Source organism: Porites lutea, chromosome 5, assembly GCF_958299795.1.
Source record: "Porites lutea chromosome 5, jaPorLute2.1, whole genome shotgun sequence".
In the NCBI taxonomy this organism is placed as follows: Eukaryota; Metazoa; Cnidaria; class Anthozoa; order Scleractinia; family Poritidae; genus Porites; species Porites lutea.
This window is the reverse complement of record NC_133205.1, coordinates 44,964,378-44,991,729: the sequence shown is the minus strand read 5'-3', so window position 1 is coordinate 44,991,729 and position 27,352 is coordinate 44,964,378. Positions and strand designations below refer to the sequence as shown.

Here is a 27,352-nt window from a genome sequence, read left to right as displayed (position 1 = left end):
GCAGACCGAGCATAAACTGTAGTCGTGGAAGGGTTTACGGGCCAAAAAATCCCGCAAATACATGTAAACGGACACTTACTTGAAGACATCTGCTTTCACAAATCCATTCAGGACTTTCTTCTCTAGAACGTCGTCGACGACCCAAAAACATAATCGCAATCTTGAACCTTTTTTTCTGTTCGAGAGACCTCACGCTTCAACTTTAGTCACGAAGTTTTCGATATAAGTGACCAGGGACCCTGAATTAGTACAACACCACGATGTTTACGCTTAAATGAAAGCTGCTGACCCAAAGGAAGAATTATGGCGATAAAAAAGGGAGTAAATCATTCCAGCAACAAAGAAAGATGTTCTGCAAGAAATTTGGATGACCTTTTATGAAAGTATTGCAAATCAAGGTACACAGACTCAAGCTGTTCGGATGTTCATTGAAACTTCTGGCGAATGTGCAATGCACTTCGACTAGGAAGCGAAGTGTGTAACTGATACCGGCTAGCTATTTCACCGATTTGGAGAAGAAGGAGCACAAATGTTTAAAAAAGTCTACAGTCTTTATTCGCATTTTGCACCCAGCCTGCGTTTTACTCTCAGTCTGCAGTCAGTGCATTTTACACTCGGTCTGCAGTTTACCCCTGGTCCGCAGTCTGCAGTCTGCAGTCCGCAGTCTGCGTTTTACACTGACCGATTTCCTTTATCAGGGAGCGCGGAACCACGTGATTTATGAGTACTTCGAGGGAAATTTTAAAAGACGTCCTGAACAAGGAGATGAACAGACGATTTGCAAAATGACGTCTTTTGGCCAGAATCCTTCAGGCTTTTGCTTTCTTGTGCAAATAAGGGCTTAAAACCTCACCCGGATTAGAAAAAAAGTTCAAATTGATTCTGGTGCAGGTATTTCAAGTAAATTCGTGAGACATCCGCGCGAAACTGGCACTAGAATCCACCCAGAGTCCCCAGGTTCTGAATAAAGGCGTGGATGCGCAGCACAACATTGTGTTTATCATGTGACTGTCATGGCGGTCGAAAGTGATCATGCAGTTCTCAGCTGAGCTTTAAAAACACTCAGGATTTCTTCGTTGCAGCGTTATTTTACGGGAGCACAAACGAAAAGGAGTTAAAGTTCCTTTCGTTTTTAAAATTGGCTCAACATTTCTTTCGCAAAAACACTGAACTTGCTAACTCAAGATGACGTGACATTTTGTACGTGCGAGTACTGAGTAGACAAACACTTGCAAGCTTCTGACATCCTTGAAGATGAACGCTATTATAGCCTTGTGCCACTTTTGTGAATATCATGGACCCAGTGTCTTGTTCTGTACGCAGGTAAATATTGAAGAGCTTAATTTGGCTAAACGTAATTGAGCTATGTAGACGACTTGTTTTAAGTGAAATGTAAAAAAACTCTATTCAGCTGTGTCTTATCTTTAATTCTGTAGGTTTCCCTGATTAATTTAATCTTTTAAGAGCAAGGGAATTGAGGAAGGAAACCAAGTCCATATAGGCCCCTTATTTTTTTTTTAACCCGAAATCTAGACCATTAATGAATTTAAATTAATGAGGAACTGTTTCTATACGCCCAGCCACTCAGCGCGATAAGCTTTTGCTATTTTAGACTGGGAGCAGTCTCTCATTTTTCTTTGTGAACTTACTGCACGCGAAACCCAAGCACACAAGCGGCGCAGCTGCGAGCAGTGATAAACAAGGGCGTAAGCCCGAGAGGGAAAAATAAGAGACAGCTAACTCTTTTGTTCTGTGTGGGGACAACAAAGCTGTCAGGGTAATTTAATTAACCAATTTAAACCCAATTAACCTGAGACGGTTTATAAATAGAACATAAACAACTGAAAAAATTTTCTTTTCTAAAATCCAGTAAGATTGCCTTGAATTCCTTTCCTTTGAGGAAGTTTACAGCAGTTTCCTTCTGTTAGATATCCTTACACATTTTGGTTTACAAGTGATTACCACTAGGTGTGTAATTGTTTGTAGTTAGTTGTGATGCGTGACTATTTTTATCGCTTGCAACTCTGCCACAGACCAGTCAGTGATCTGTCAACAGCAGTAAAATTGACCAATCGGTTACTCTGTTTCTGGGCTGACGGAAGGTTTGTTTACTACAAAAGAGTCAGCAGTCCGTCTTTTCTCATCTGGTCCCAATCCGTTGTTGTATCATAACGTCATGGTTTGCAGTCATGCTTGCTGAGATAAGAACTGGACAGATTTTAACAGAAAAGTTGGACTGCAGCAGTCTATTGCTACATGTATTTCTGGCTGTGCTCTCTTTTTTTCACATTATTTCCTTTTAATGTGTTTACACTTTTTGTATCAAGAGCACAATCAAGATTGTTGTTTGTTTGTTTGTTTGTACTACCACAGGCATTCCACTGTGAGGCTCATGATCCTTTGAAAGGAACTTTGTACACCTCTCCATCTGAATGTGGAGCCTGCATGAAACGGTATGTACAATGCAAAAGATGATGACGTGCACAACTCCAAAAGGCCATTTTACAGTTATGGATTAAATTGAGGCTGAGGGTGACCTTGTTTTGATACAAACCTTCTTGCATTATTATGTAAATCAAGTTATTCTTATGCTAACTACACTGTAGCATTTTTCAAGGACAATTTCCATAACAAAGCAAAGGAGGTTTGTATCAAAACAAGGTTGCCGTCAGCTTCACATTCATTTGAAGGCTAGGGTACTGAGTCAACAACTGTAAAATAGTCTATTCAGGTTATCTGATAGGTGAAGGGGTCAGTCTCACCGATCACTGTATGCACCAGCTCCAATCTTTTTCTCATGAATGAAAGGGTTACTTTTGCTGATTACTCTACACAACAGCTCCATGTCAGATCATCCAATAGATGAAGGGGCTGGTTTTGCTGATCACTACACACATCAACTCGATGTCAGATCATCTGATAAATGTCACGGATCACTGCATGGAGCAGCTCTAAGCCAGATCTTATGGTAGTCTATCATAGATGTAGATGAAGGGGTTAGTTTCTCCAACTCCAATTAGGAACATTTGTACATGAATATGAAGTCAGGTCAGTTTACAAGATCATGTCAGTTACTCAACAAGATCATGTCAGTTACCCTACCTATCTATTCTATCCATCTGACCGAAAGCGACAAATGTTTATTGATGGAGTTCAATCTGATTTCTGTAATGTAACATGTGGTATTCCACAGGGGTCTATTTTAGGCCCTCTCTTATTCACTATATATATTAATGATCTCCCTTCATGTAATTTGTTTTCAAACCCAGAATGTATGCAGATGATACTACCCTCACCACATCTGCAGAAAACCCACATGTCCTTGAACATAAAATGAATTATGATATATGAATTTAATTCACTCATGTCTGTCAGCAAACAAATTAACTTTAAATGTTAAGAAGACTAAATACACGCTTATAGGGAGCCAATTTAAGTTATCCCAAATAAATATTGACTTCAGAGTCAAAGTCAATAATACATTCTTAGAAAGAGTAATTAAACATAAATCCCTTGGAGTTCAAATTGATGAATCTTTGAACTGGCGCCCACACATTAGTACCATTTCAAAGAAAATATCCGCTGGTATTGCTATCTTAAAGTGTGTAAGTCATTTTATGCCATTTGATACTAGAGTGAATATGTACAATGCACTGGTAATGCCATATTTTAATTACTGCAGTGCTGTATGGGGTAGTATCAATAAGGGACTAGCAGACAAACTTCAAAAGCTGCAGAATAGGGCTGCTAGAATTCTCACCTTTTCTAACTATGATGTTCGCTCAAGTGTTTTGTTGGATGAGCTTGGCTGGGAAAGGCTAGAATATGTAAGACTTAAACAGTTGGCTGTGACAATGTATAAAATCCATAAAAATCTTTCCCCGTCGTATCTGAGGCGGATCTTTACCAACACCTCAAATGTACATTCACACAATCTTAGATATTCTGAGTTAAATTATTATGTCCCCAGACCCAGAACTGAGTCTGTAAAAAGGTGCCTACACTACAGAGGATCTGTTCTGTGGAACAAGATTCCCTTTAGAGATTAGAAAACTGCCTAGTTTAAATGTTTTTAAAACTTCAATTCATGGGAAAGATTATTTTAATACACCATGACCCATTGTAACTCTTATTATTAACAATGTAAGTTTTGGTATTTTTAACATTATAGTCATTAGTTCCTTAGAGTATTTTAGTTTACTTTTAAATACGATTCCTAGGAAGACCATGTAAAATGATACGATTTCGTGTATAAATTAAAGATTGATGATGATGATGATGATGATGATGATGATGATGATGATGATGATGATGATGACTCTGAACTTTAAAATAAGAAAAAAACAAACAAACAAACAACAAACAAACTTGTTCTGGGACCTAGCTGTGTACCAGATTTGAGTTTGTGCCAAAGTTGTCCAGTGTTGAAATAGCAATTGTTCAGTTTGCCTATTATGTTGAAAGAAAATTGTTTGGAATGCACCTCTGGCGTTATTCATTGAGTCTGTTAGGAACCCAGATCAAGGACCTCAGCCCTACTTTGCAAATGTTACTAACCAAGATTAAAGGCAGTACTTGTATGTCTGTGACACATTCTATGTAGAATGTGACTTTCAGTCAGTTGTAATACTGTTAGTGTCTGATTGAAGACATCTGTTTTGTTTCTTGATTAGTAAATTCACTCGCTTTGCCCCAGATGTCACTCCAGGATCCAGTGGTTCTGCACAGGAATCCTGGGCATCATCCAGGTCCAGCCAGTGTGAGGTAATTAAGCTACACTGTACACTCATACAGTGTGTGACATATGATTTGCAGCACTATAAGTAGTGTTCCACTGTATAATATAAGGTTTATAATTTATTGCATAACAACCACAGAAGTAACAGAGCTTTTAATTGCTTTTTTTATTTTCTAAACCAATCTATATACAATGTACATGTACATGTACCTCAGTGACTCTTGGAAGATATTAATCTCATGTGAGGGACACAACTCTGAAACAAAAATAGCTGAATTTCAAGTGTTAAAAAAAGACAAATGTTACCTTGAGAAAAGTAGAAAACTTTAATGCTGTTACACTACATGTAGCTGTACTACATTTGAGTGTTAAGACCTGGGAGTATTTAAATGTATGCTACAAAATCATCCTATCTGACTCAAAAGTCAGAACTTCATTATGAGATGTCAACTTGTGTGATGTGGTAAAATCCTTTCTCACACTTGGTGAACAATTAAGCTGCTTGCAAAGAAAGTAGTATCCAATAGACAGGGGCTAGTGGATTTTGCTAATGGAGTAGAGAATTCTGTTCATAACTTGCCCTAATATTGGGTAAGTGAATTTTTTGGGGGACTGATTAAAATAATTATTACAGAAGAATTGTAATCAGACTTGCTCATCGAAATTTTTTGGTCTAAGTGAAATGACTTTTAGGCTAGTATGTGCTAGCGACAACTTGCCCCACCTCTACATGTGAAAATTACAAACCTTTTGCTGGTCATGCAAAAACATTGCTCACGAATGCACAGCATGCAAGTTTACACACACCCGTGTGAAATACCTCCATGGAACTCCATGGAATTCCATGGAAATCCATGGAAATCTATGGAAATCCATGGAATTCTATGGAAATCCATGGAATTCCACGGAACATCCATGGAGTATCCATGGAGTATCCATGGAGTTCCATGGAATGTTATGGAGTTCTGTGGAGTATCCATGGAGTTCCATGGAATGCCATGGAGTTCCATGGAGTATCCATGGACTTCCATGGAATGCCATGGAGTTCCACGGAGTTCCATGAAGTAGTGATGGAGTTCCATGGAATACCATGAAATTCCATGGAGTTTCCTTGGAGGTCCATGGAATTCCAGGGAATATTGTAGAGTTCCATGGAATGCCATGCGGTTCCCTGAAGTACCGATACAGTTTCATGGAATGCCATAGCATGTCCATGGAGTTCGATAGAATACCTTGCAGTTTGTATGAGAAAATCCATAGAAATTCAGTAATCAAGCAACTCATCAACTCGTTAACCACATGTTCAAGTCTGCACTTTTTATTGGATAGAAAAATAGGAAACATTTGGAAGTTTTCTAAAAGCAAAATAGTGCATTTAGTTTAAATTAGACAGGCAATGCAAAAGTATTGTTCACCGACAGGCGACGCTGAAAGTCCCAGTGTAAGAAATTTTATTGCTAACTATAAAGAGGAATGTTTTGAGTGCTTAATAAAAAAAATGATCCTGTTAAAAAAATAAATATAGAAAATTGTTTTTTAGTAGGGCTGTCTGTCATTTATCTTTTAAAAACATTGTTGCATTTAAAATATGAGAAGATCACTGTTATTAACAACATGCAGTTGCTTCATTACATTGACACAGTGCTGCTATTCGTACAGGACCCGTACACCCACATGTATTTGCTATGACATACGGGATCAAGTCTCTACTTAAAATTTATATGAAATTTTCAGTCTCTTGAAATTTCTGATCAAAAAATTTCCATGAAAGTGTAAGTCTCTTCAACCACTGTTCCATTTTTAAGGAAAAAATTTCAGTGGCAAATTTTGAAAAGAAGAAAAATTCGATGTGGCAAGATTGAGAACCGATCCAGGGGCGTAGAATCCACTGAGTGTCGTAACCTAACCACTCTAGCACGGAGTAGTAACTCTCTGCTAGGTGGAGTTTGATTTTACTCATATAAAAACAACTGTAACCCTAATTGGAAGCTAACCGTTTGGAGTCAGTGCTTTAATAGCCCTAATCAGTTTAGTCGGAATCCCGTATGAATAGCAAATACAAGACGATGTACGGGTCCCGTACTTGAATAGCCAGTAGAAAATGATCCCACTAGCTAGGCACATAAACTCTTCTCGGTATCGAAGTGTTTTTTTGTTGAGAGCTAAGATTTTCCCTGTTACTCGAGTCCAACTTGATTGATAAGATTGCTTTGCATGGAGTATTTCGGCGAACCTACACAAGCAATATTAGAGATTTTTTGCGGCATCCGTGGATAGGCTAGTCTGCTACACAGCCGATTTTAATGGGGAGGAGCGTTGCGTGACGACACTAAGAACGGTTGTGTATCAGACTATGAATAGGCCTGCTGCCTTTTTTCAAAGGTTCCCTCACCTGGGAGAACAATGCAATATTTTCCTCTCACTGCTTTACTCTTCGACAGTGCTGGAATAGTACAATTAACTCTGAAAGGGACCACAATTGAAAGCCTTTAAAGACAGACATCTCTACGATCGTGCCGTGATTTGACGCCATGTTTGGTTCATGAACTAGCGTCCAGGCCTCCCCGCTTAGTGACTTACGCGATCACGTGGGGCTTTTGAACCAATAGAAATGCGTAGAAGATCAGTTTTCTTGGTTCGAATCTTTAGGCGGACTTCTGTGCAGTACGAAAGTGTTGTGTGAACGGATTGTCTTTGCAGTGAATGTATCCGAAAAAGATGTTATTTTCAGCGCAAAATATCACTTGTTAGGTTGCTTACATTTGGCTTCTTTCAAATCAACTTCGATTGAACAATGACTCAGCTGGATCGCACAGTAAAGGAGGAAGGTAAGCTTAATATGTACACAACTCGTGTTTGGTTGCTCAACTGAATTCGTCCGCTCGATTGTCTCTGCTAGATTTACAAGGGCGACTTTTCGGGTGCTGTTTATCGGTTTTAATATGTAGTTTTCATCTTTTTTCTTTATACAGATATGAATGTGGTCTTTTCCGCAAATTGCCCTTGGAATCCTTCGGAATAGTTACTAATTCTGGCAGAATTAGAAATCGAAGACTGTACTTCGATGGACTGCTTCGATGTATAAGAAGAAATATCATATTTAGAATTTTCATGCCTGCTACGTAAAAACTGTACAAGAGACTGATAAATTATAATTGTAGCTGACGCTGTTTTTCCCAAGGATTAGGTAGGACTTTGCTATAACTAAATACCATGGTTCTGATCGAGGAAATAAGTAGCACTTCCCTTTTTCGTGGCATAAATAAAGCCATGTTTAAGTCTTACATACTGACGGTTTATGCATTCAAGTATTAGCTTATTTTTTTCTCTCAATTATGCATCTGTTCGCCTGTTACTTTTCTTAAACACCAGGCCAAGATTCCTTGCTTTATATTAAATCTAAATTTTTCATTTAAGCTACTTCACAATGATTGCTGCATTCTAAACAGTCCTTCTGACAGGGTGCGGGTAAAAAATAAAAATTGTGCGCGATTTTGGGGGCAAATTGTGCGGGGAAAAACACCGATTGTGCGGGAATTGTGCGGGATTGCGCAATCTTTCGACCTACCAAATATTCCGTGATTGTGAGCAAGAGCTCCCTGAAAAATACACTGCCACGTACTGCATCGATTGCTCTTTCCAGTGATATAAGTTGACCAGACCTTTTTCAGCCTTAATTTATTTGAGGTATATTATAAATATAACGTGGATCAAAACTTAAGATGATGCAGTTAGTCTTGTTGTCTTACAGAGCTGCCAGAGCGCCTCCGAGACCAAAATCAAATCAGTTGAGCAATAAGAGTCATAAGATCCGCATCGAACACGTAACGCACGAACGCCAGTGTTGAGTTTGTAAATTGTAAAATTTAACCTCAAATTGTCAAAATACCTGTGTTAAAACAGTGCTCGCTATCTTTGTCGGACATTTTGAAGCTTTCTGCAATGTCGGAACACCGAAGACAAATGAAGACAAATACCGAAGACAAATACCGGTAAACAACTCTGATTTATTATTTGTAAAACAATTGCCACAAATAGGATAAGAAGAACCCCAGTATCCCACGGAGCGCTGCATGACGACACAATACTCGATGTGTACGTGACTAGTGCCCAGGACAGCGCGAGCTATGGAAAGCGCCTTGTTGTTTTTATAAGCGCCCGAGCTGTTCGAGGAAAAAGCTATGGATTTTTCGTTTGTTTTGGAAGGTAAATAGCCTAAAAGTTTTCTAGAAATCTTGGAAATCAATAGGAATACCTGATTTAATTTAAATTTTCAGGAAATTTTTCAGTATTGTGCGGGATTTTGCCGATTGTGCGTGATTGTGCGGGTTAGACCGAATTGTGCGGTCCCGCACCCGCGCACCCTGTCAGAAGGCCTGTCTAAACTGCAATGTATATAGTCACAAGTAAACATTTATTTGTTTTAGCTACAGTATGTCAAATTTTCCACCAAAAGCATGTTAACTATTGATTGATCTCTTAAAAAGAGATTTATGCGGTCCTTTTATAGATTAAATAAATTGCAGTGGACCAAAATCTGTTATGTATTCCATTTGATTCACTGGATATTTTAAATGTGTAATTCCTGTGAATTCCATGAAACTCCCTGGAGATCCATGGAATAATCGATGGAGTAGTTTCTATGGAATTGCATGGAACTTTTCCATGGAATTCCATAGAAAATGTCAATGCAGGAATTTCCATGGAAATTGGTGTCCTACTCATTTTCCATGGAATTCCATGGGAAATGTCCTAATCCTCCATGCAAATATTTTCCATGGAAATCTATGAAGAAATTTCCATGGAATTCCATGGAAATTGATGTCCTGATCCTCCATGGAATTCCATGGAGAATTTTCCATGGAAATCCATGGAATTCCATTGAATTCCATGGAGGTTTTTCACACGGGCAGCAAGCAAACAGATGAGAAATGGATAGCCAAGCCGTTCGAAATGGAACGGCCAAATGGATGAAGAGATGACGAAAATTTTTGAACGGATGAGGTCGAACGGATGAATGGCTGACGGAAATTTTTGAACGGATGTAGTCAAATGGATGATCGGCTGAAAAAACATTTTGAATGGATGAAATCGAACAGATGAACAGCTGAAGAAAAATAATAATGGCAGGCTGTACAACTGGCTTTACCCTGTTAAGGGGTTGCTTGTTTTGTGTTAATTTAAAAAAATCCTGTTGACATTATTAATTTTCTATTCTGCAGGCTTGCAAATCTTTGGATCACACACATGCAGGATTCATCAGTATTGATCCTGAAGCTCATATCAGTTACTATAGCAACAGGTCACCAGAGCAACCTGAGTTATACAGTGTTGTAAGACAGGCTTGTGTCAGAAGGTACTAGAATTACATGTACATGGACGCTTGTAGCTATTGTACTTTTTTAGAGAGTGTATGTTGACATATTATTATGAATTAATGAAACTGGCTTAAAGTTTTAAGCTAAACAAATAAGTATTATTTGAAAACCAATTAACTTGTATTTATATGCTTTGTTAAAACCATTTTAATTGGCTTTTTTTCCATGAGCAGCTAAAGACCATTTTATGGAAATTGTATCAATAAAAAAAAAAAGATCATTAGGCTAATTGAATCTTCTCTCTGCCTTGCAGTTACAGTTGGTTTCCACTAGAATATTCAACTAGTAAAATAATAGTTCCTTACTGGTTTGATGTCAAGTTCTACGCAACCCATGACCAATCTTTGAAACATTAGTCTCTTGTGTTTAGTGATAAACTCTGTGCCATTTTTGATGTTGTTTTCGTTTTTTTTTTTTGTTGTTTCTTTTTATTCCAGTCTTGAAATAAAGTCAAAAATAAAGTTCCATGGTTGTAATTAAGGAGAAGTGCAGGCCCCTCACATGTTTTTATCTTTCAAATGAAAGTGAGAACCTTTGATTGGTATTAATATCTTTTGCAGTTTGAGCTGTGAGGTGTGTCCTGGTCGGGAGGGTCCAATGTTTTTTGGTGAAGAGTCATCAGGTTACGTGTTCACTCACACATTCTTCTTGAAAGACACTCAGTCCAGAGGATTCCAAAGATGGTAACCATTATAATATATAGGTTTAATTAGCCGGGGCTAAATGCAAAGCACTCAATAATATTTATAGTTTGCTCAAGCAAAAAATGAAATCGTGTAATGCTGCATGTAAGTGGTGAAGGCAACAAGAATGGCGCAAGAACAACAATAGGTTGTAATTAGTAAAAAAATGAATTTGCACGTGCTGCACACTTTTTTTGTACATTTCTTTGCTGTTGTTTTGCATTACTACAACATAAAACTTCCAGAAACTTCCTAGTTACACATTTTATTGAGGAAATGTAGTACTACTTGTTCACTTGTTTTTTACTGTCGCTCATTTTCACCTTGGTGGCCGCTAGCATTTCTCATTTTCTCACCTTCGCTACAAAATTTTCATGTTGCTCTTCCAACCAAAAAGTCTCTGTTGTTTTTTATCCTTTGCTGTAGCTTTCTGTTGCTCTTTTTCACGTTGAGCTTGGCTGGCCTGTCGCCTACTTTCTCTTTGTTTGTCTTTCTCTATATTCCAAATTTGTGGACATGACAATAAATCTAAGCTTAATACTTTAGACAACACTGATGCAGAAACAATTTCCACTTTCCGTTTTTGTCATTATTGACTCTTTACATGTGGTTGTCTCTCTAGGATGGATAGATTTTCTTAGCTATGGGGCTCCGCTCGCCTTCACGTGGAGCTCTGCTTTAAATTTGTCCTCAGAGATTTCGCCATCCAGTGAAAATCCACAAAGACACTAAATAATCAATAGCTTGGGCACTGTATGATGAAAAGATCAAAGCTAGGAGCCTCGTGAAGATCAATAAGAAAATAACCTGTCTGTGGCTTTAAATCTGAAGTGAAACCCGCCTAATATAAATCAAGGGAGCAAACAAAAGTATTTCCTTGGTAATTACTACAGTATAAAAAATCATTAGATGGTACAACTGTAGGTCTCAGCTGTCAAAAAACTCTTCCGCAGTACTCTTAGTTGGTACAACTGGAAACTATTTGATTTTTTTTGCAGCATTATTAATTTTTTACAAAACGAATTTTTTTTGTTGTAATTTTTACTTTGGCCTTTTTTGGGAGTTGACACTACGTAGGTTAATGGTTGTAACTAAAAAAATAATAATAATAAGATAATAGTGTTCTATATAAAGCAAAAAAGTGATCAAATACCAGGTCAACTGTACATGTAAACTGCTGGAGCATGCACTCTCTCCTTTGAGTAGAACAATGCCATGATATGCCAATGATCATTGATTTCCTGGTCTTTCAAGGGTGATGGTAAAGTTTACAGGCTCAGTACCATAATACTGTGCCATGCATGAAAATATTCTTTTTCATCTCTCTAGGTATAGCATTATTGCTGTCATGAAAGATCGTATATATTTGGTGAACTCCTGGCCATTTTTAGTAAGGTAGAATGTATGTCTCCATTCATTTATGAAATATTTGCAACTACACCAAAATGAACAAAAATGCATTATTTTTAATACTGGTCACTAGAAAAAAGGAATTTAGGTTCCTTTAAAAAAAATTTCCCTTTGTTTACAACACTACATAGGGCTATCTATAATGCATTTATAGAAAAAAGAGTGTGTTTTGTTTATTTGCCTTTTTTAACAATATTTAATTCCTTGTGATAACATTTTACATGTTTATTATAGCTTTATTATCATTTTTTCCAGCAATTTTAGAGAACTGATAGATGAACTTCAAGCCAAGGTACAATGACTTTACAACAAGTTCCATGGCCATTATTATCACCGTTTTTTTTTTTGTTTTTTTTTTTTTGCAGTCATTTCTACTTATAACCCAAAAAATGTTTTTATTTCTTTTGTGTTTTGTTTTGTTTCTTAGATGTTTTTTGTTTGTTTTAATTAAGTCAAAAGGTACAATGACCTCTGCAGCCACTAAAATAACCATATTTCCTTCTCATCATTAGAGTCCTTTCTTAGTTCCCATCCCCCATAGTATGTTCCCCATTCCCTACTCTGTTGGATTCCAACAGATATGTCCCCCCCCCCCCCCCCCCACCCTGCCTTTTGTTTTACTGTATATTTTGTTAGCTAATGGTATTTTAGTTATGCATCATTTGTCCTCCTCAATTCATTTGCTCCTTCTTCCATGTCTGGTTTTTATAGGCAAATGCTGTTTATGATATCGAGCTTGCAGAGAGTGTTCAAAAAGGCCACCATATTCAACCCAGTGCTAATGGTGCTTTTCCTCTCGGTAAGATTGATTGCAGCCTTTGAGAGCCTAGATATTGCTGTGACAGCTTGTTTTAGGCTAAAACTGTTGTTTGCTAGTCTCTTATTCTACATAGTCATATAATATATGTACATGTACACGTAGGTCTTTTGACTCCTGTATTTTACTCCCAATTTAATGTTATTTAATACCCTGGATCACTATACTGATCTGTCCAAAAAGCTTTTTCTCACAGCTCTTCTGCTCACAGCTCCAGCTGAGAATCTGTCAGCCTCTGGCTGACACTGAGAAGCATCCCGCCATTAGAGTAGAGTTTAGAGTAGGGTAGTTTATTTATACATGTAACACCTAAGAGCTTAGTACAATAAAACTCCTTTGAACTTGCATGTGACATACAAGACTACAGTAAAAACTTAATGTGAATACTAATGACATCAACTTTAATGACAAAATCTAATATTATTTTGTTACATAAAAGTAATTATATCATCTTATAAAAAAACTAACTATTAAAAAGAGCAAAAATTTAACATGAACTGATTCAGAAAAAGGTCACAAACTGTGATTGCAAAGAATACACGAGAACAAAAATACCTCTGGTACTGATCAGACTAGTTACCTACATTGTATGGGTGATGGTAAATATTAATCTAAGCGATGAATTCATTGGACAGGTCAAACATTTATCAAGGCACAGAAATCATTTTGCATACCTTTTTAATCTGATAATTGTGCTTTTAAACCATACATGTACTTGTAGATACCTTTAGAAGACAACGTGGTGGAAATAAAACATACAGGGGTATTGCTGACCTACTCAGAGATAAGGTATTTACAATACAAATATGATTTATATTTAATGATGATTGAAGCTCTTACATAGGGAGTCAAAGGAATTGACTGATGAATTTCAGGGTTTATATTATTGTGGATCACTTTCTGAAAGATGTCACCAATGTGTTCAAACCATTTTCTGCTACAGGATCTCTTTGCGACCCTACACCAGAGATTTTCTTGGATGCTGAAAGCCTGTGGCAACAGAATCACAGAAAAACTCTTAGAAGGTCCACCAAAGGTAACAATCTTGTAATCACGTGATAATCTTAAATGTGAATTTTGATAATTGTCATAGTGTGCATACACTGTAGTTGTACACAGTACATGTACATGTACATGTAGTAACTATTATGTACAGTTCTGTAAATTGTGCAAAAGCCGAATACATGTAAGTACTGATGAATGTGCATCAGTAATTATAGATTGATTGATTGCTCTGAAATTTCTTTGGAATGCTCATTACATAAACAAAAGCTGATACTCGAAATTCAGTCAAAAATATCAGCAGAATTTTTCACTACGCGTTGATGCAATTTTCTTCGAAACATATGGTACATCTGTACTAAGGGCTAATTCACTTTAAAAATATTTACTACCAGTAAAATTAGATTACTTCCCATTAATGCTTAATTATACATGTGGCTGTAGTTCATCTCAAAGTTTTGTGGCCATCCTGATAAAACCAAAAAAAAAAAAACGATTTCCACCGTTACAATCTCTCACCGTATCCTTCTATTTTAGAACTATAGTTCAGTGGAACTCCCTGCATGCCTGCCTGCAGATGGCTTTACTTTTCTGATTAGCTCTGCTAAAGCTTGTTTCAAAGCGCTTTTTCTGTTCCGGTTATTCAGTGTAGGCACCCTCGGATATAAGCCTCTCCATTTGTTTATAGGCCCTTCCAAATACTCTTCATTCTTAGGAACATGAATAAGCCCAGGACTTATAAGTGCCAGTGTGTAATTACATAACTGTACGGCATTAACCAGACCCAACCCATCAAACCTTTCAAGAACGTTTTATACCAACTGAGAACACAATTTTCAGGTACAGGGTAGCAAACTATGTTAAACAATGTGATAAGTAAAAAAAATTCTTTGCCCATCAGGAAGAACCTTTGACGGACCTTGAGGTACAACATGACGATGACGAGCCCCAAGGTAAATACCCATACTTCAATAACTGTATGCAGTTGTTATTTAGCCAGAACTATACTGATTTTTCATAGTCAGTAGTGAAAAAAGGCTTAATCCAATGCAGTTGTTTTCTTTTTTTTCCTTCCTTTTTACAGAAAGTTCTGACACGGCAATGTTAGCTGATACGGAAGAAGGTACAATTTGTAACAAATGACTTTGCACACTTGTGCTTGCTTGATTTTATATACATGACTGATGTTGAAAACGAAGATGGAAAGTACTTGTTATGGTTCAACTTTATTGTTTGTCCATGTTATGTTTTCCTTCTTTTTTTTTTTTTGTTTATTTGTTTTTTTTGTTTATTTGTTTTTTTTTTCACATGGAATTGTATCATGTTGGGTATGAAACAAACAAAAATAACATTTGAATTAACGATAAAATTGAACCACATAATACAATGTTACATGTAGAGGTTTAGGTGAGAGATGAATTTCTCTGAAAGATTTCTGTACAACTGTTTTATTCCAGTTGAAACTTGAAATAAAATAAACACCTTTGCCATCCCAAATGTTCCAGTACAATGTATGCCATTATTTTTAGTATTATTATTATTATTATTATTATTATTATTATTGTTATTATTATTATTATTATTATTAATCTATTTTTAGGTGGCACAAGTGGACCTGTTTTTAGATCCCTTAGGCACATTTTGAAGGTGAGTTCTGTTACACTGCACCGAGTTATTTTGTCCTCGTTCAGACTGATTCAGTTGTTTTAACTGAAGCCGACAGCATGATTTAACCTTCCTTGTCTTGCAATTTTGCAGGTACTGGGTAGTCATAAATTTCACTTGCTAGCATTCCATGTCATTCAAGGAAACCAAGTCATTGTGCGAGGTGAAAACCGGAGAACTGTGGAGTCAATCCTTAACTGTCTGAAGGTAGCTTGCTTTTGACCAGTGTTGACGCTATTTCCACTTAAGGCCTTTAAAGTTTATAAACCCAATGAACGAACGCGAAGGACATTAAAGGTGCCCATGCAGTTGTTGAAAGATGAGTTAACACTAACCCAGGGTTAAATCTTATTCCAGCCGGGCTTCTTTTTCTTCTATTTAAAAGCACTTTTTGATATAACTTTTCAAATTCTTTTTAGAGCTTCCAATCATCAAATTGCAGACAAGAAGAATTACCCTTAATTTGCTTTTCAAGCTTGCATTTTGGAGTTCAATCCTCGCACTAAACCTTAGTTATCTTAACACAGTTTTGAACAACCTGGCCCAGAACTAACATAATTTGCAAGTCTCATCGCGCCAGTAGGCGCATAAGGCCTCATCAGTAATACTCTCTATATATTTCTACCCTTAGGTCCTTATACCAAGTGGATGCTGCTCCTGCGTTCCTTACACTACGGAGTACAAGGTTGGCAGTTAAATTTCTTCAGATAGTGTTTGTAGCTTTTTGTTTTGTTGCCGTTTTTGTTTGTTTGTTTTTTGTCGTGAACTTTTTTGTGAAAATGGCTTATTATCACAAGTAAATAACAAGTTGAATGTAGAGGTATCAAAGTGCCTGCTATGTGTGCGTGTTATCAATGAATATTGCGTAGGCTCTTTACCTTAGTCGTTACAAATCTAATATGACCGCTGTTTTTGTGAATTTCTCTTTGCAGGATTCATATGCGTGTAATTTTCTTGGTCTTGCTCCAGCGGTTGAGATTCCATCTCATATTCTTTCGTCTGATCTCTTTGTTCTTGTTGATATTGTTTCACCACAAGGACAAGTAAGTATATCGCAAGCATTTATTTAACTTCATTTAAGCTTGATGGCGTTCTTTAGCTACTGTGGCTACAGTCTTTAAAGAACTTAGTATAGCAAATAAAGACCGAGGGTTTTCTTCTGGATGGAAGGTTATTACAGTGAAAGGTAGAGAACTAAGCTACTCACAGTTTCTGTGTAAAATTTAAACTTTTAGTAGAAACTTTACATGTAAAGGGGATGAATACAGGTGGGAGTTGTAGCGAACATTTGTTTTTAAGCGGTAGTATAGAGACGTTACTAGTAATTATCTGCTGTTTTTTTCCTCTTTTTTTTAATTTTTTTTTTCCTGTCAGCCCGATGCTTCTGTCGAAGCTATGAATCAACAAGAACAAAGGTATGGAGGAGTTCTCGTTATCTGTCACCTACTAAGAACTTGACTTTTACAAGCTCTTTTTAATGCTGGGGCTGAGAACATCTCAGAAAATTCACCTTTCATAGGGCTCTAAGAACTCTCTTGCTATTGTTTTTAGGGATAGGGACAGCGTTTGGATCTCCCGGTCATCTATTATTTCGTGAGCTGATTAAGAACCTCGTTCTGACAGCCCCGTAGCGTAATTTTTTACCAGTTTGTTTCAAAACCTGCTATGAGCTAGAACTAAGCAGAGTCACGCGATTGATTTCTCTGTTTTCTCTGCCCAATGATCGTTTCTCAAGTGCGAACTGAAACTGAATTAGTCTAAGGCACGGGTCTATATCATTCTTCGGAGACTGTGCAATGTAGTGAGTGATTGGAATCCATGTAATGTTGTGAATTAATCTTTAAGATATCCTGTTCAAGTACAGTTAAAGCTCTCGCAGGCGATTACAGCTGTACCTCGGAAATTCGAAAAAGTGGTCGTAACTAGAGCTGGTCGCTTACGTGAATGAACTCTCGTAAGTGACCGCATGGTAAAACATAAGAGGGTGGTTGCTTACGAGAGCCTCAGAAACTCATTAATAATTCAAAAAAGAAACTGAGTGTTTAATGAGTGTCATTATATCTGATGTAGAAATAGCTAAACTTTACATCCAATTTTTTAGAAGAAAATGACCCCAAACCTAAATATTAGTACAAGAATGAGTTGAGTGGTCGCTTACGAGAGCTTCGAAACAAAGTAAAAGTCCAGTTGGGTAATCCCAAAAGTTTACATGTAAGTCAAAGTTTAAACGGGGTTTCACAAAGGTGGTCCCAAGGAGAGCTTCGTTTGTATTCTTAACAGTCTATGTTGCTGTATAATCGATCTTGGTAGATCGGATAAGTTTAACTATAGGCGATTGTAAGATAATATAATTTCTTGTTTATTATCGTTAAAAGGGGTGAAATGGATGAATTTCAAGGTTACGGATTTGTTGTTTGTGGAAAGGAGAATGCCATGGGTAAGTTGGGTTTTATTTGAACGTATATTCTATTGACAATCCTTGTCTTAGAGATAAAGAATATTCCAGAATTGGCTTTTTAAAGTGATGAATGTCATTCTTTGCATAACGTTTTGTTTCGTAGCAAAAGATAGTCTATAAGCGAACTGATCTGAGTCATGTTAGTAATTTGTTGTCCCTGTTCCTTCCTTCAGATCCTTCCATTCTGCAGAAAGTAGAGGAAGCTCTTGAAAATGAAAACCTGTCCGATGCAGTGTTTGATCAGCTGCTGATTTGTCTTAAGGAGGAGTGGATGGAGTAAGATATTAATGACACTACAGTGTAGCATGTTTGAACACAAATGCTAGGATAGCTGTGACACTGAGGCCAGTAGTGTTAAAAGATATCAGTGTGACTGCTTCTGGTCAGCTGTTGAAGAATAGTAAAAGTCAAGAGTCTGTGTGAAAAACATAAGACTCTCAATAGTCATAGTCCAGGCTCTCAGTCAGTGGTGATGGACAGAGAGATGGGAGTGTATTAAAGATCCTGCTACAACAAAAAAAGACTAGCTCCTGCCTAGAATCCTGGTACAAGTTGGAAACCTACTGATGGGGACGTGGGGGGGGGGGGGGGAGGGAAGGGGGGTGGGGGTCAGCAGATGCAGCCTTATCTGGTGAGAGTTATTGGTCGGCCTGGGTCGGGTGTTTTCTTATAACCTTTACGCTAAGCTAGCCATTGGAATGTTTATTCAGTGAAGGTTTATATGATTTTCTTTAGCTTTTTATTTTACTGTTTACTTAGAATTGCGAGTTCAGAGTCATCTATTCTAAAAAGAAAAGGTTCCGAATTAACAATTGTTTCTCATGTTTAATAGTAGGGAGTGTTTACCTCACCTTTCTAACTTTGTACCTTATTTTTGTTTACAGTAAAGTGAAAGTCATTTTCAAGTTTGCGCGACGATCAGGACAAACTACGCGCGAGGAAAAAGAAAAGTAAGCTTTATCTTCCTGTAAACACCTAATGTACTGAGATTCCATTCTTTGTTTACTTCCCGAACGTTTGTTTGACGGGCGGTGAATATGGTGATCGGTAGGTTGGATAACATTAAGTCGCAAAACGCAAGTTTCAAAGGCAGAGACGGTAACTAAACTCAGGAAATAATGAGGGCTCTCTATAAACTGCAAAAACCTATCGATAAAAGGACAATATCTGGCCAAAAATGAGCCCATATCCGACGATATCTTCACTTTCGTCGGATTTGACGTCTGGACAAAGTCGTGTTTGTCAATTAAACGCCCCCGGCGTTTAATTCAAACTTGGCCTTGTAAACCGGTGTCTCTTTGAATTTGCAGTTTATTCGGGCTTACTGTTACTAAAGAAAAGTTTTTATGCCTTTTTCTTGACAGCCGTGTATCTTGCCTTTTGTACCGTTGGTTTATACCATAAATAACGTCTTGAGGGGTGTATCTACAACTTCCCCTCCAAGACCCGGCGTTTATTCGGGGCCCTGCGTTAAATCGAGAAAATACGGTAATACCAAACGCTGTCATTTTGCAGACGCAAAATACTGCGTCCTTGATTGAGTCCGACCACATATTTTTTTGTTTTTGTTTTGTTAAACCAAAACAGCGAGCAAACCTTTTTTTTTTACTTTTTATTGAAGTTTAGTATCCAAGGTATCCTTGACTTTTAGCTTTGCATGACCTCTTGAAGAAATTTGTTAGGCTAGTAAGTTCAAATATCTGTTCAATTTTTCTTAAAGCATAGCCCGAAAATGATGCTGACAGTTTCGATGACCAACAGCCATCTTTATCAAAACTAAAAACGTCACAGATGCCAGTAGCCCTAAATAGGCTTCTGAAGGTGTTAATTTACGACGAACGCGCGTGCAAAGTTACTCTGTCGAGGCCACCGAACCCCTCCCGCTGGTTGGGGGTGGAAATCTCTTCGCTCCATATAGCAGATAGCTGGTATACTCCCTCATCCCTGTTCATGGTAGGAATGTTCGTTCTAATATGTATACTTTCCTCGATCCATCTTTTGAACTTGACGTTTTTAGGTTTGATAAAAATGGCTGTCAGACATCGAAACTGTCAGCATCCTTAGGCGTTTCCTACAACAATGTATGCTTTAAGAACATTTGTGTATGATAACGAGAAATGACTTAAATCAATCACCTGGTACTTTGATGTTATGAGCGGAGGATAACACTATTTTAAGCAGCATAACTAGTATTTACTGCCTGAAAGTAACGTTTGTATTTAGCCTAATTTCACGACGTTAACTTGTGTATCGCAATTTGTATCTGTATTTTGTTTTTATTAACTTTTTTACTCCTTTCTACACAGACTACTTCAAATTCTCGGCGCAAAACCAGAAGATGAGATAGTTCTCAAGTTTTGGATGAAAGCACTTAATAAACAATATCGATCCCATCTGCTGACATGCAGTAGCACAGGCTCAAATACGTGATCTTAAAGGGCTTGATTTACACTGTCGCGTAATTTTTCCGTGCGAACGCACGTACAATTAACGCGCGTAAATGAAATGGAGGCAATGTATGAAAGGCCACGCGTAAACGTGAGAGTTGCGCAAGGTTAACTTTGACGTTTAGGCGTGACCGTCCATACATTGCCTCTATTTCAGATTTACACGAGTAAATGTTTCGTGCGTACGCATGTAAAAATTACGTGACAGTGGAAATCAACCTTTCTTCTGATATGGAAGGTGTTTTCGGCCTTCAATCCCAACATGACTTGAGGAAATGTACAGCTCGTTGTGAATATTTTCACCTTCACCATCACTAACTGTGCGTGGGTTGCATTCTTCGCCTCTGAGCCAATTCATGTCAACGCTGCATTAGCGTCCAGGTATCCACAATATGTAGGAACTGACGAAAGGACGCTTTTTTTATACTTACTGAGGATTGTACACAGTTCATGAAGTACTCGCGGACAGATTTCACGGCTATTTCATATACAATCAGGAAAAGGACAATATGATGAAATTTTTTAAGAGCTTTCTTTGAAACAGAAGAAAGTATAGACTCCAGGCGCCCTCACATTACCAATGGCTTTAATGGTCGCGGTACCGAATCAAATAAAACCGGAGAGTGAATTTCATGGGTACCCGCGAAGAGAACTACCGAAAGGTATATAATGCATCAAAATTCGTTTCAATGTGCATTAATTCATAAAATATCTTACAAAAGCAAAGGTAAATGACTGTTGCTGGATTTTTGTCAACTATTCTCTTAGAAAATAATTTTTGTAATAAAAAAATAGTCGTATGTACAAAGAATCAAAGGCGTTCATTTATAGTCAGATGTTTCTAAAAATCTGAAACATGCTACTAGAAGAACTACCAACTCAAAAGAATCACCTAAATTGCTCGAAATCGGAACTGTTTCTTCCTTGTATGGCTAAAACGGGGGTCAGCCATGCCCGATTTACGCTTTCTACTTTAAAATTTCTATATGTTATTAATTCTTAGTTCCATGTATGCTTTTAATTTTAAATTTGCTCTAAACTTCAAACAAATATTACCGAATGCTACATTTTCCTGCCAAACGCAATATGTTTCATACAGACTGTGGGATTGAGATCACAAGTCAACCTAATGTAGTAGAAAAAGATATCATCCTTTTACACTCAAAATAATACCTAAATTGTATTTCATAAACAGTTGTTATAAATTACCGTATTGCGGAACTAAATAAGTAAACCAATCACAGTACTGAATCTCATACTCCGTGGCTAGTTTACTCATCAAGCTCCGATTCCCCGGTGTTCATAAAATGCTACTTTTATTCGGTATAAGCGACGGAGTCACAGGACGTCATAACGGTTGCTTTTGTACAAATTCTACTTTGCTGCTAATCGTTACCAATTTAAACTTTAAATTGTTCTAATTAAGGGCCTGTTTACGTGGAGGAAGGGAGACCCCAGGTAGTTGAGGTAACCAGCCTGTCCATATAATCTCTCATTTTAATTTGATCACGTTTACATGATAAGTGGGGTGACCATATGAGAGATTATATGGACAGGTGGGTTATCCCGCCTAAGAGGGTTACCTCACTTTCCTAGGGTACCCCATCTCCATGTAAACAGGCCCTAACTAACACTTAAAACTTTTGAATTTGAATTTAATTTAACTGACTAACTAACTGATATGCCACAGAATACACCCTGCTACAGTGAGGCTAGCCTCTGATAAAAAAGGGAGGGTTAAAAAAAAAAAATGAAAAAAGCTGTTGTGCATAAGAGAAGAGGGCGCTAATTGACTACAAGTAGTCACAAATGGTCAACTGAGGCAACATTTCCTCTTTGTTTAGCTCAGTCGCTGATGGTGGGTTTGCACATACTGAGAGTAGTCTGGATTCAAATTTAACCAGATGACGTTTCAGAAGTTTACATCATTAAGCCAAAAGGTTCGCGGAAATACCAGCGCTGTTATTTAAAAAGAGCGAGAGAGACTTTTCCACTAGTGTGATGTACGACAGTTTCGATTTATATTCGATTTACATGCTGGTGCAAACATGTGGAACCTTTGATTTTCCTTTGCACGATTGCACTCAATTCACGAAAAACATTGCGAAGGCTGGGCTCTGTATGGCCTAAGCACTCTAAGTGAATTTTTATCTATGCAGAATTTGCGTATACATTCCAAACATTTGTTTCTGTTTTCAGTACACATGCTGACTTCAAACGCGTAATAACGTTTTCATTCAGGACCTGTTTACATGAAGGTGGGAGACCCCAGGTAGGTGAGGTAACCCGCTCAGGTGGGGTAACCCGCCTGTCCATATAATCTCTCATTTTAATTTGATCACGTTTACATGATAGGTGGGGTGACCCGCAAAGGCGGGTAGCCCCGTCTACCCGACCGGGTGACCCTCTCAGGCGGAGTCAAATTTTGCCATGCAAACGTTTCAAGGTGGGGTAACCCGCCTGGGGCCCATTTCTCGAAAGCCCCGGTAACGTTTCGGGCCCGAAATCAAATTTTCAAATCGAAATATAAAGAATAAGAGCGCGAGTTCTGGCTAGCAAACAACTCCATTTTGTTTCATTAACTGATAGTTTTATCATGTTAGATGCAAAACTATTGAAACCTTTACCTTGCATGTAAACAACAACAGCTTTACGGGCCCGTTAATTATCGGAACGTTCGAGAAACGGGCCCCTGGCCGGGGTCGGATTGGTGATACATCAAATTCTCGCAAAATTCACTTTGCTGGTGACTTTGTATCATTATTAAAGTTAACAATATAAAGCCATTGCGCTGAAGGTTGCAGCAACAGCAACAAGTGAGTGTAGAAGTGCATTTATCGCCAAAACACGTGGTTTGCCAGCATTTTTCTTGTTTACGTGCTAAGCGACCATTCAATAATCTTGAAAAAGTGCACCCCTGGATGGTGGGGTTGTAAGGAGGGTTATTTTTTTACCCCACCTAAGCAGGTTACCTCACTTACCTAGGGTCCCCCACTTCCATGTAAACAGGCCCTTAGGGAGATTTAGATATGTGGGTTTGGACGCCGGCAATAAACAAATATGTTGGCAATCCAGTTTGTTACGGCAAAAGTCCGCTTTATAATAATGACTTTCTGTTCTCCGGTACATTCTGTATAGTAGCTCTTACTTTCGGATTTTCTGATTATATATAATAATGAGATTCCATTCCATGTTTTACATGCAAGTCGTCGCTAAACACCCGTGACTACAATTAATAACCACGGGTTTGCATCTATTTTGTATCAGTGATTATACGTCACGTGATCAACTTTCAGTAAACACGAAAACAGTTTGCTTTTTGAAAATTTTGTAAGCAGGAACTGCAAGAACATATTAAATTAGTTAACCTATAAATTTGCAGCCGTATCTCTCAACCCCAGAGATTGCAACGGCCGCCGAAAGTTACAAGGATTTGTAAAGGAGGAGCCCATGACATATGCCCCGTGAGGAGACTAAACTCTTTCCACAAGGGAGTTACGGTTGAGTCAAGTCCTTGTAAATTTTGAAATACATAAACAAGTCCATTGTCTGAGGTAAATTTAAAACGCATAAACGGGAGCTTCGCTTTTAGCTCTGACTAAATCCGTGTATTACTTTACAACATACTGGCAAATGCTGTTCAAACACACTGCCCATTACCTCGATCATTTTTGCAGGCTTGCCTTGTTCACTTCTTGCATTGCATTTAATCAATAAGATCTTCATCTTCCTGTATCAATTTCTTCGCTACTTGTAAACTTAGAAAATTTGATTGTCTTGTCAATAAATATTTAGTAATTTGTATGCTTTCGACAGCGTAAAATAATAATAAATAATCATAAAAATGATGACAATAAATAATCATAATAATTCAACTTATATAATACGTTCATAATTTACAGATATATGTGAAGTACGAATTAAACACTATATAGCCTGCGAAAACATCCGTTTCTCCTCGCTCTTCGCCGCTGGGGACGTTAGTAAACCAGCTATCTAAAGTGAATTGTGATAGTAGTCTGTAGAATACGTAATGCATGTCGCAATCCCAAAGTCCCAGTCGATTTGATGTTTCATCTGTAAATGGTGCTCAGTAATGTGATTTCAAAAGCAGGTTGAGTTTGATCGTCCGGGTGAACGTAGTCCTGAATAGGACTGTTGTTGTTGATAGTGACTAACGTTCCGACAATCTGTGCGGTTTTCAGGTCAGTGAACTCAATAAACTGACCTCGCTCCCAATGTGTCGCTTCATAGCTCAGTTGGTAGAGCAACGCACCGGCAAAGCGGAGGTCACGGGTTCGAATCCCGTTGAAGCCCTGATTTTTTTCAGGCTTCTTCTTTCCAGTTGCTTAAATTGGAAAATTTACTGCGATGATCATTCTTCACTTTAGGTCCATAATGTCGTCTATAGGTAGTGGTAGCTCAACAGTAGAGTTCTCAATAGAGTTCTCAATAGCGTTCTCAGTACAGTCTAGAGCCAGTTGAAGTGGAATACTGGTGAACAGCGATTTCACGTCAAAGGACACTAGTTTGTGGTCGTCCGGTATCTGTATTGTCTTAATGGCGTCAATAAAGTTTTCGTCACCATTTCTCGTCTGCACTGTCTTAATGGCGTCAATAAAGTTGATGTCGCCATTTCTCGTCGCTCGTTTGTGTTCGGTCAGTCGCGTGCTAAAGTTTCTGCCGGTTTCACCAATGTAGGTAGCCAGGCAGTCGCAGCATTTGATCTTGTATACTGCTCCCTGTCTGTCCTCCGATTTGTCTTTGTCCCTGACATTAGTAAGTAGTCGTCGTAAAGTGGTTATCGGTTTGCTTACAACACTTAGATTGTAAGGTTGTAGTATACGGGCGATAGTTTTCTCTTTACATTTTCTTGGATTGCAAGGAATTCCATTTGTCTTTGTCCAATCTAAAAACTGTGACACTAAGCGATCAGAGAAGTCTCCCTCCTTCCATACAGCAGCAATAATTGTCGAATCATCTGCGTACTTAAGTAGTGTGTCATGATTACCTAAAGGGATGTTAATATCACTGAGAAAGATGTTAAAAAGGTAAGGACCGCTAAACGCTACTATACCTTTGTTAACCGTGAGTCGCACTCAAAGTTGTTAAACATACCCTTTGCGTTCTGTCCTTTAAAACGTTCAAATACCAGTTGATAATATATGGATTCAATGGGAGCTTTTTTAATTTATTCATATTTCACAGAGTCAAAAGCTTTGCTGAAGTCGATACCGAAAAGGCGAACTGCTTTAAAATCAGCCGGGTTATCTAATTTTGATCCTATGTTGAATTGACAGGAAAGCATCAGTACAGTTTCCTCCTTTTCTGTAGACGAACAACGAGGTGCTGAGGTGACTTTCAGCAATAGTCTCACGGGCATGGCAGTGGTAGACAATTTTCTCGAAAGCCCTCGCTATGACAGGATTCATATTAATACTGAGTAACATCCACTTTGGGAAGAGGGGTGATAATCGCTCGCTTCCACGGTGATAGCAAACACTAAGTGGAGATTGAGAGATTCCAAACCATGCATGCTCCTTCCAAACCCAGCAAGGAATCTGGTCGGGTCCAGCCGCAGTTCCTTTGAGTGCCCTAAGTGAATTCCAGACCTGCCGTTCAGAAATAACCAGGATCTCCACCTCACTGCTGATTGTGACAGGAGTTGGTTCGATGTAGAAATCATCTGAGCAGAGCTTAGTGAAGTTATCATTCAAGTCCACCAAACAGCTGTTACCAAATAGCCTCCTTCAGACCATGGGCAAAAGGAGACATGAGTTTCGACTAAATAAAGGTTAAATTTTTGTTTAATAAAGTTGAATTACTTGCATTGAAGAAGTCTTTTTTTTCGTTTCTGGTCAATTCTACCCGCATATTTCTTGTAGAAAGCCTGGAAACACACTTTACTTTGATTCAGCACAGGTAACCCAAGCTCACGAGTGGCTACAATGTCTATGAAGCATTTCAACTTAGAGAATTTTATTCCATTAAAACAGAAGCATGAGAAGTAGTGAATTCTAATTATAACTTTTAATTAAATACTATCCGTTTACTTGGTTATTTTAAATATAATTAAATTTATAATTGTAATAGTTTAAAAGCAATACCATTTCTGTATACAGCTATTTCAAAAAACGCTGTCGGAAGAAAAGCAAAAAGCCTCTAAGCCAAGACCGAAAAGTAATAATGACCTGCTTCAGGACCCATAGGAGTTTTGCGGCCACTCAAGTATGTCCCTGAGAATAGTATGGAACGTCGTTCTGTAAGTGAGAGTACTAAACGCTGGACAACTCTTAAAACAGAGGTGGTTGGAAGGCCTTCAAACAGTAGGGAGCTTAAGCAAATACAATGGCGACAAAAGAGACCGTGAGCAACATCTAGGTTTAAATTAACAAAACAACAACTTAATTTACACGTGCATCACGCTTTTTTGTCCGTGGCCGTTGTTGCCCGACTACGGCTTCAAATGTCTCATGTTTTATAGGAGAAGTGAACAGCAGACCACAATTTTCCTTTCTTTTCTTTTTTTTTTTTTTTAACTCAAAACTAGTCCTTTAGAATTCATTTCCAGAGAAATCGCCACCATTTAAAACATTGAACGAGGTGGAATAAAGGCGATGTGGCTCACATGCTGGTGTAGTGCAAAATATTACCTTCAGTAGACGTTGGCGAGCTTTAATTAATTATTGAGAAGGAACCATTATTCGGAAAAAAGTTTGTTTATAATATTTTTTTTTCCCCCACTTCGTTACTA

General features: G+C 38.0%; 1 protein-coding gene across 2 annotated transcripts; it reads left to right on the top strand.

The window, feature by feature from the left end:
• Positions 1-991: 991 nt before the first annotated feature.
• Positions 992-21,669, top strand: LOC140938706 (folliculin-like). 2 transcript variants are annotated; one of them, XM_073388207.1, is made up of 21 exons: positions 993-1,323; positions 2,374-2,453; positions 4,674-4,764; positions 9,961-10,094; positions 10,677-10,799; positions 12,129-12,194; positions 12,465-12,501; positions 12,921-13,008; positions 13,748-13,815; positions 13,970-14,062; positions 14,930-14,981; positions 15,113-15,151; positions 15,629-15,675; positions 15,787-15,900; positions 16,325-16,378; positions 16,626-16,736; positions 17,068-17,108; positions 18,069-18,130; positions 18,325-18,427; positions 19,036-19,101; positions 20,458-21,666. In XM_073388207.1, the coding sequence occupies exons 1-21, from the start codon at positions 1,255-1,257 to the stop codon at positions 20,579-20,581; spliced, it is 1,662 nt and encodes a 553-aa protein (XP_073244308.1). In that variant the 5' UTR covers positions 993-1,254; the 3' UTR covers positions 20,582-21,666. The 2 variants fall into 2 exon arrangements, with proteins under 2 accessions (XP_073244309.1, XP_073244308.1); XM_073388208.1 differs by lacking the exon at positions 12,129-12,194 and having other exon boundaries at positions 992-1,323; positions 20,458-21,669.
• The last annotated feature ends 5,683 nt before the right edge of the window (positions 21,670-27,352 follow it).

Bases quoted from the DNA above. Each gene is read 5' to 3' on its own strand.
- LOC140938706 (XM_073388207.1), top strand. From the start codon at position 1,255: ATGAACGCTATTATAGCCTTGTGCCACTTTTGTGAATATCATGGACCC. The intron at 13,816-13,969 runs GTATTTACAATA...TTTCTGCTACAG, and splicing joins CTGACCTACTCAGAGATAAG to GATCTCTTTGCGACCCTACA. The intron at 15,676-15,786 runs GTGAGTTCTGTT...GCAATTTTGCAG, and splicing joins CCCTTAGGCACATTTTGAAG to GTACTGGGTAGTCATAAATT.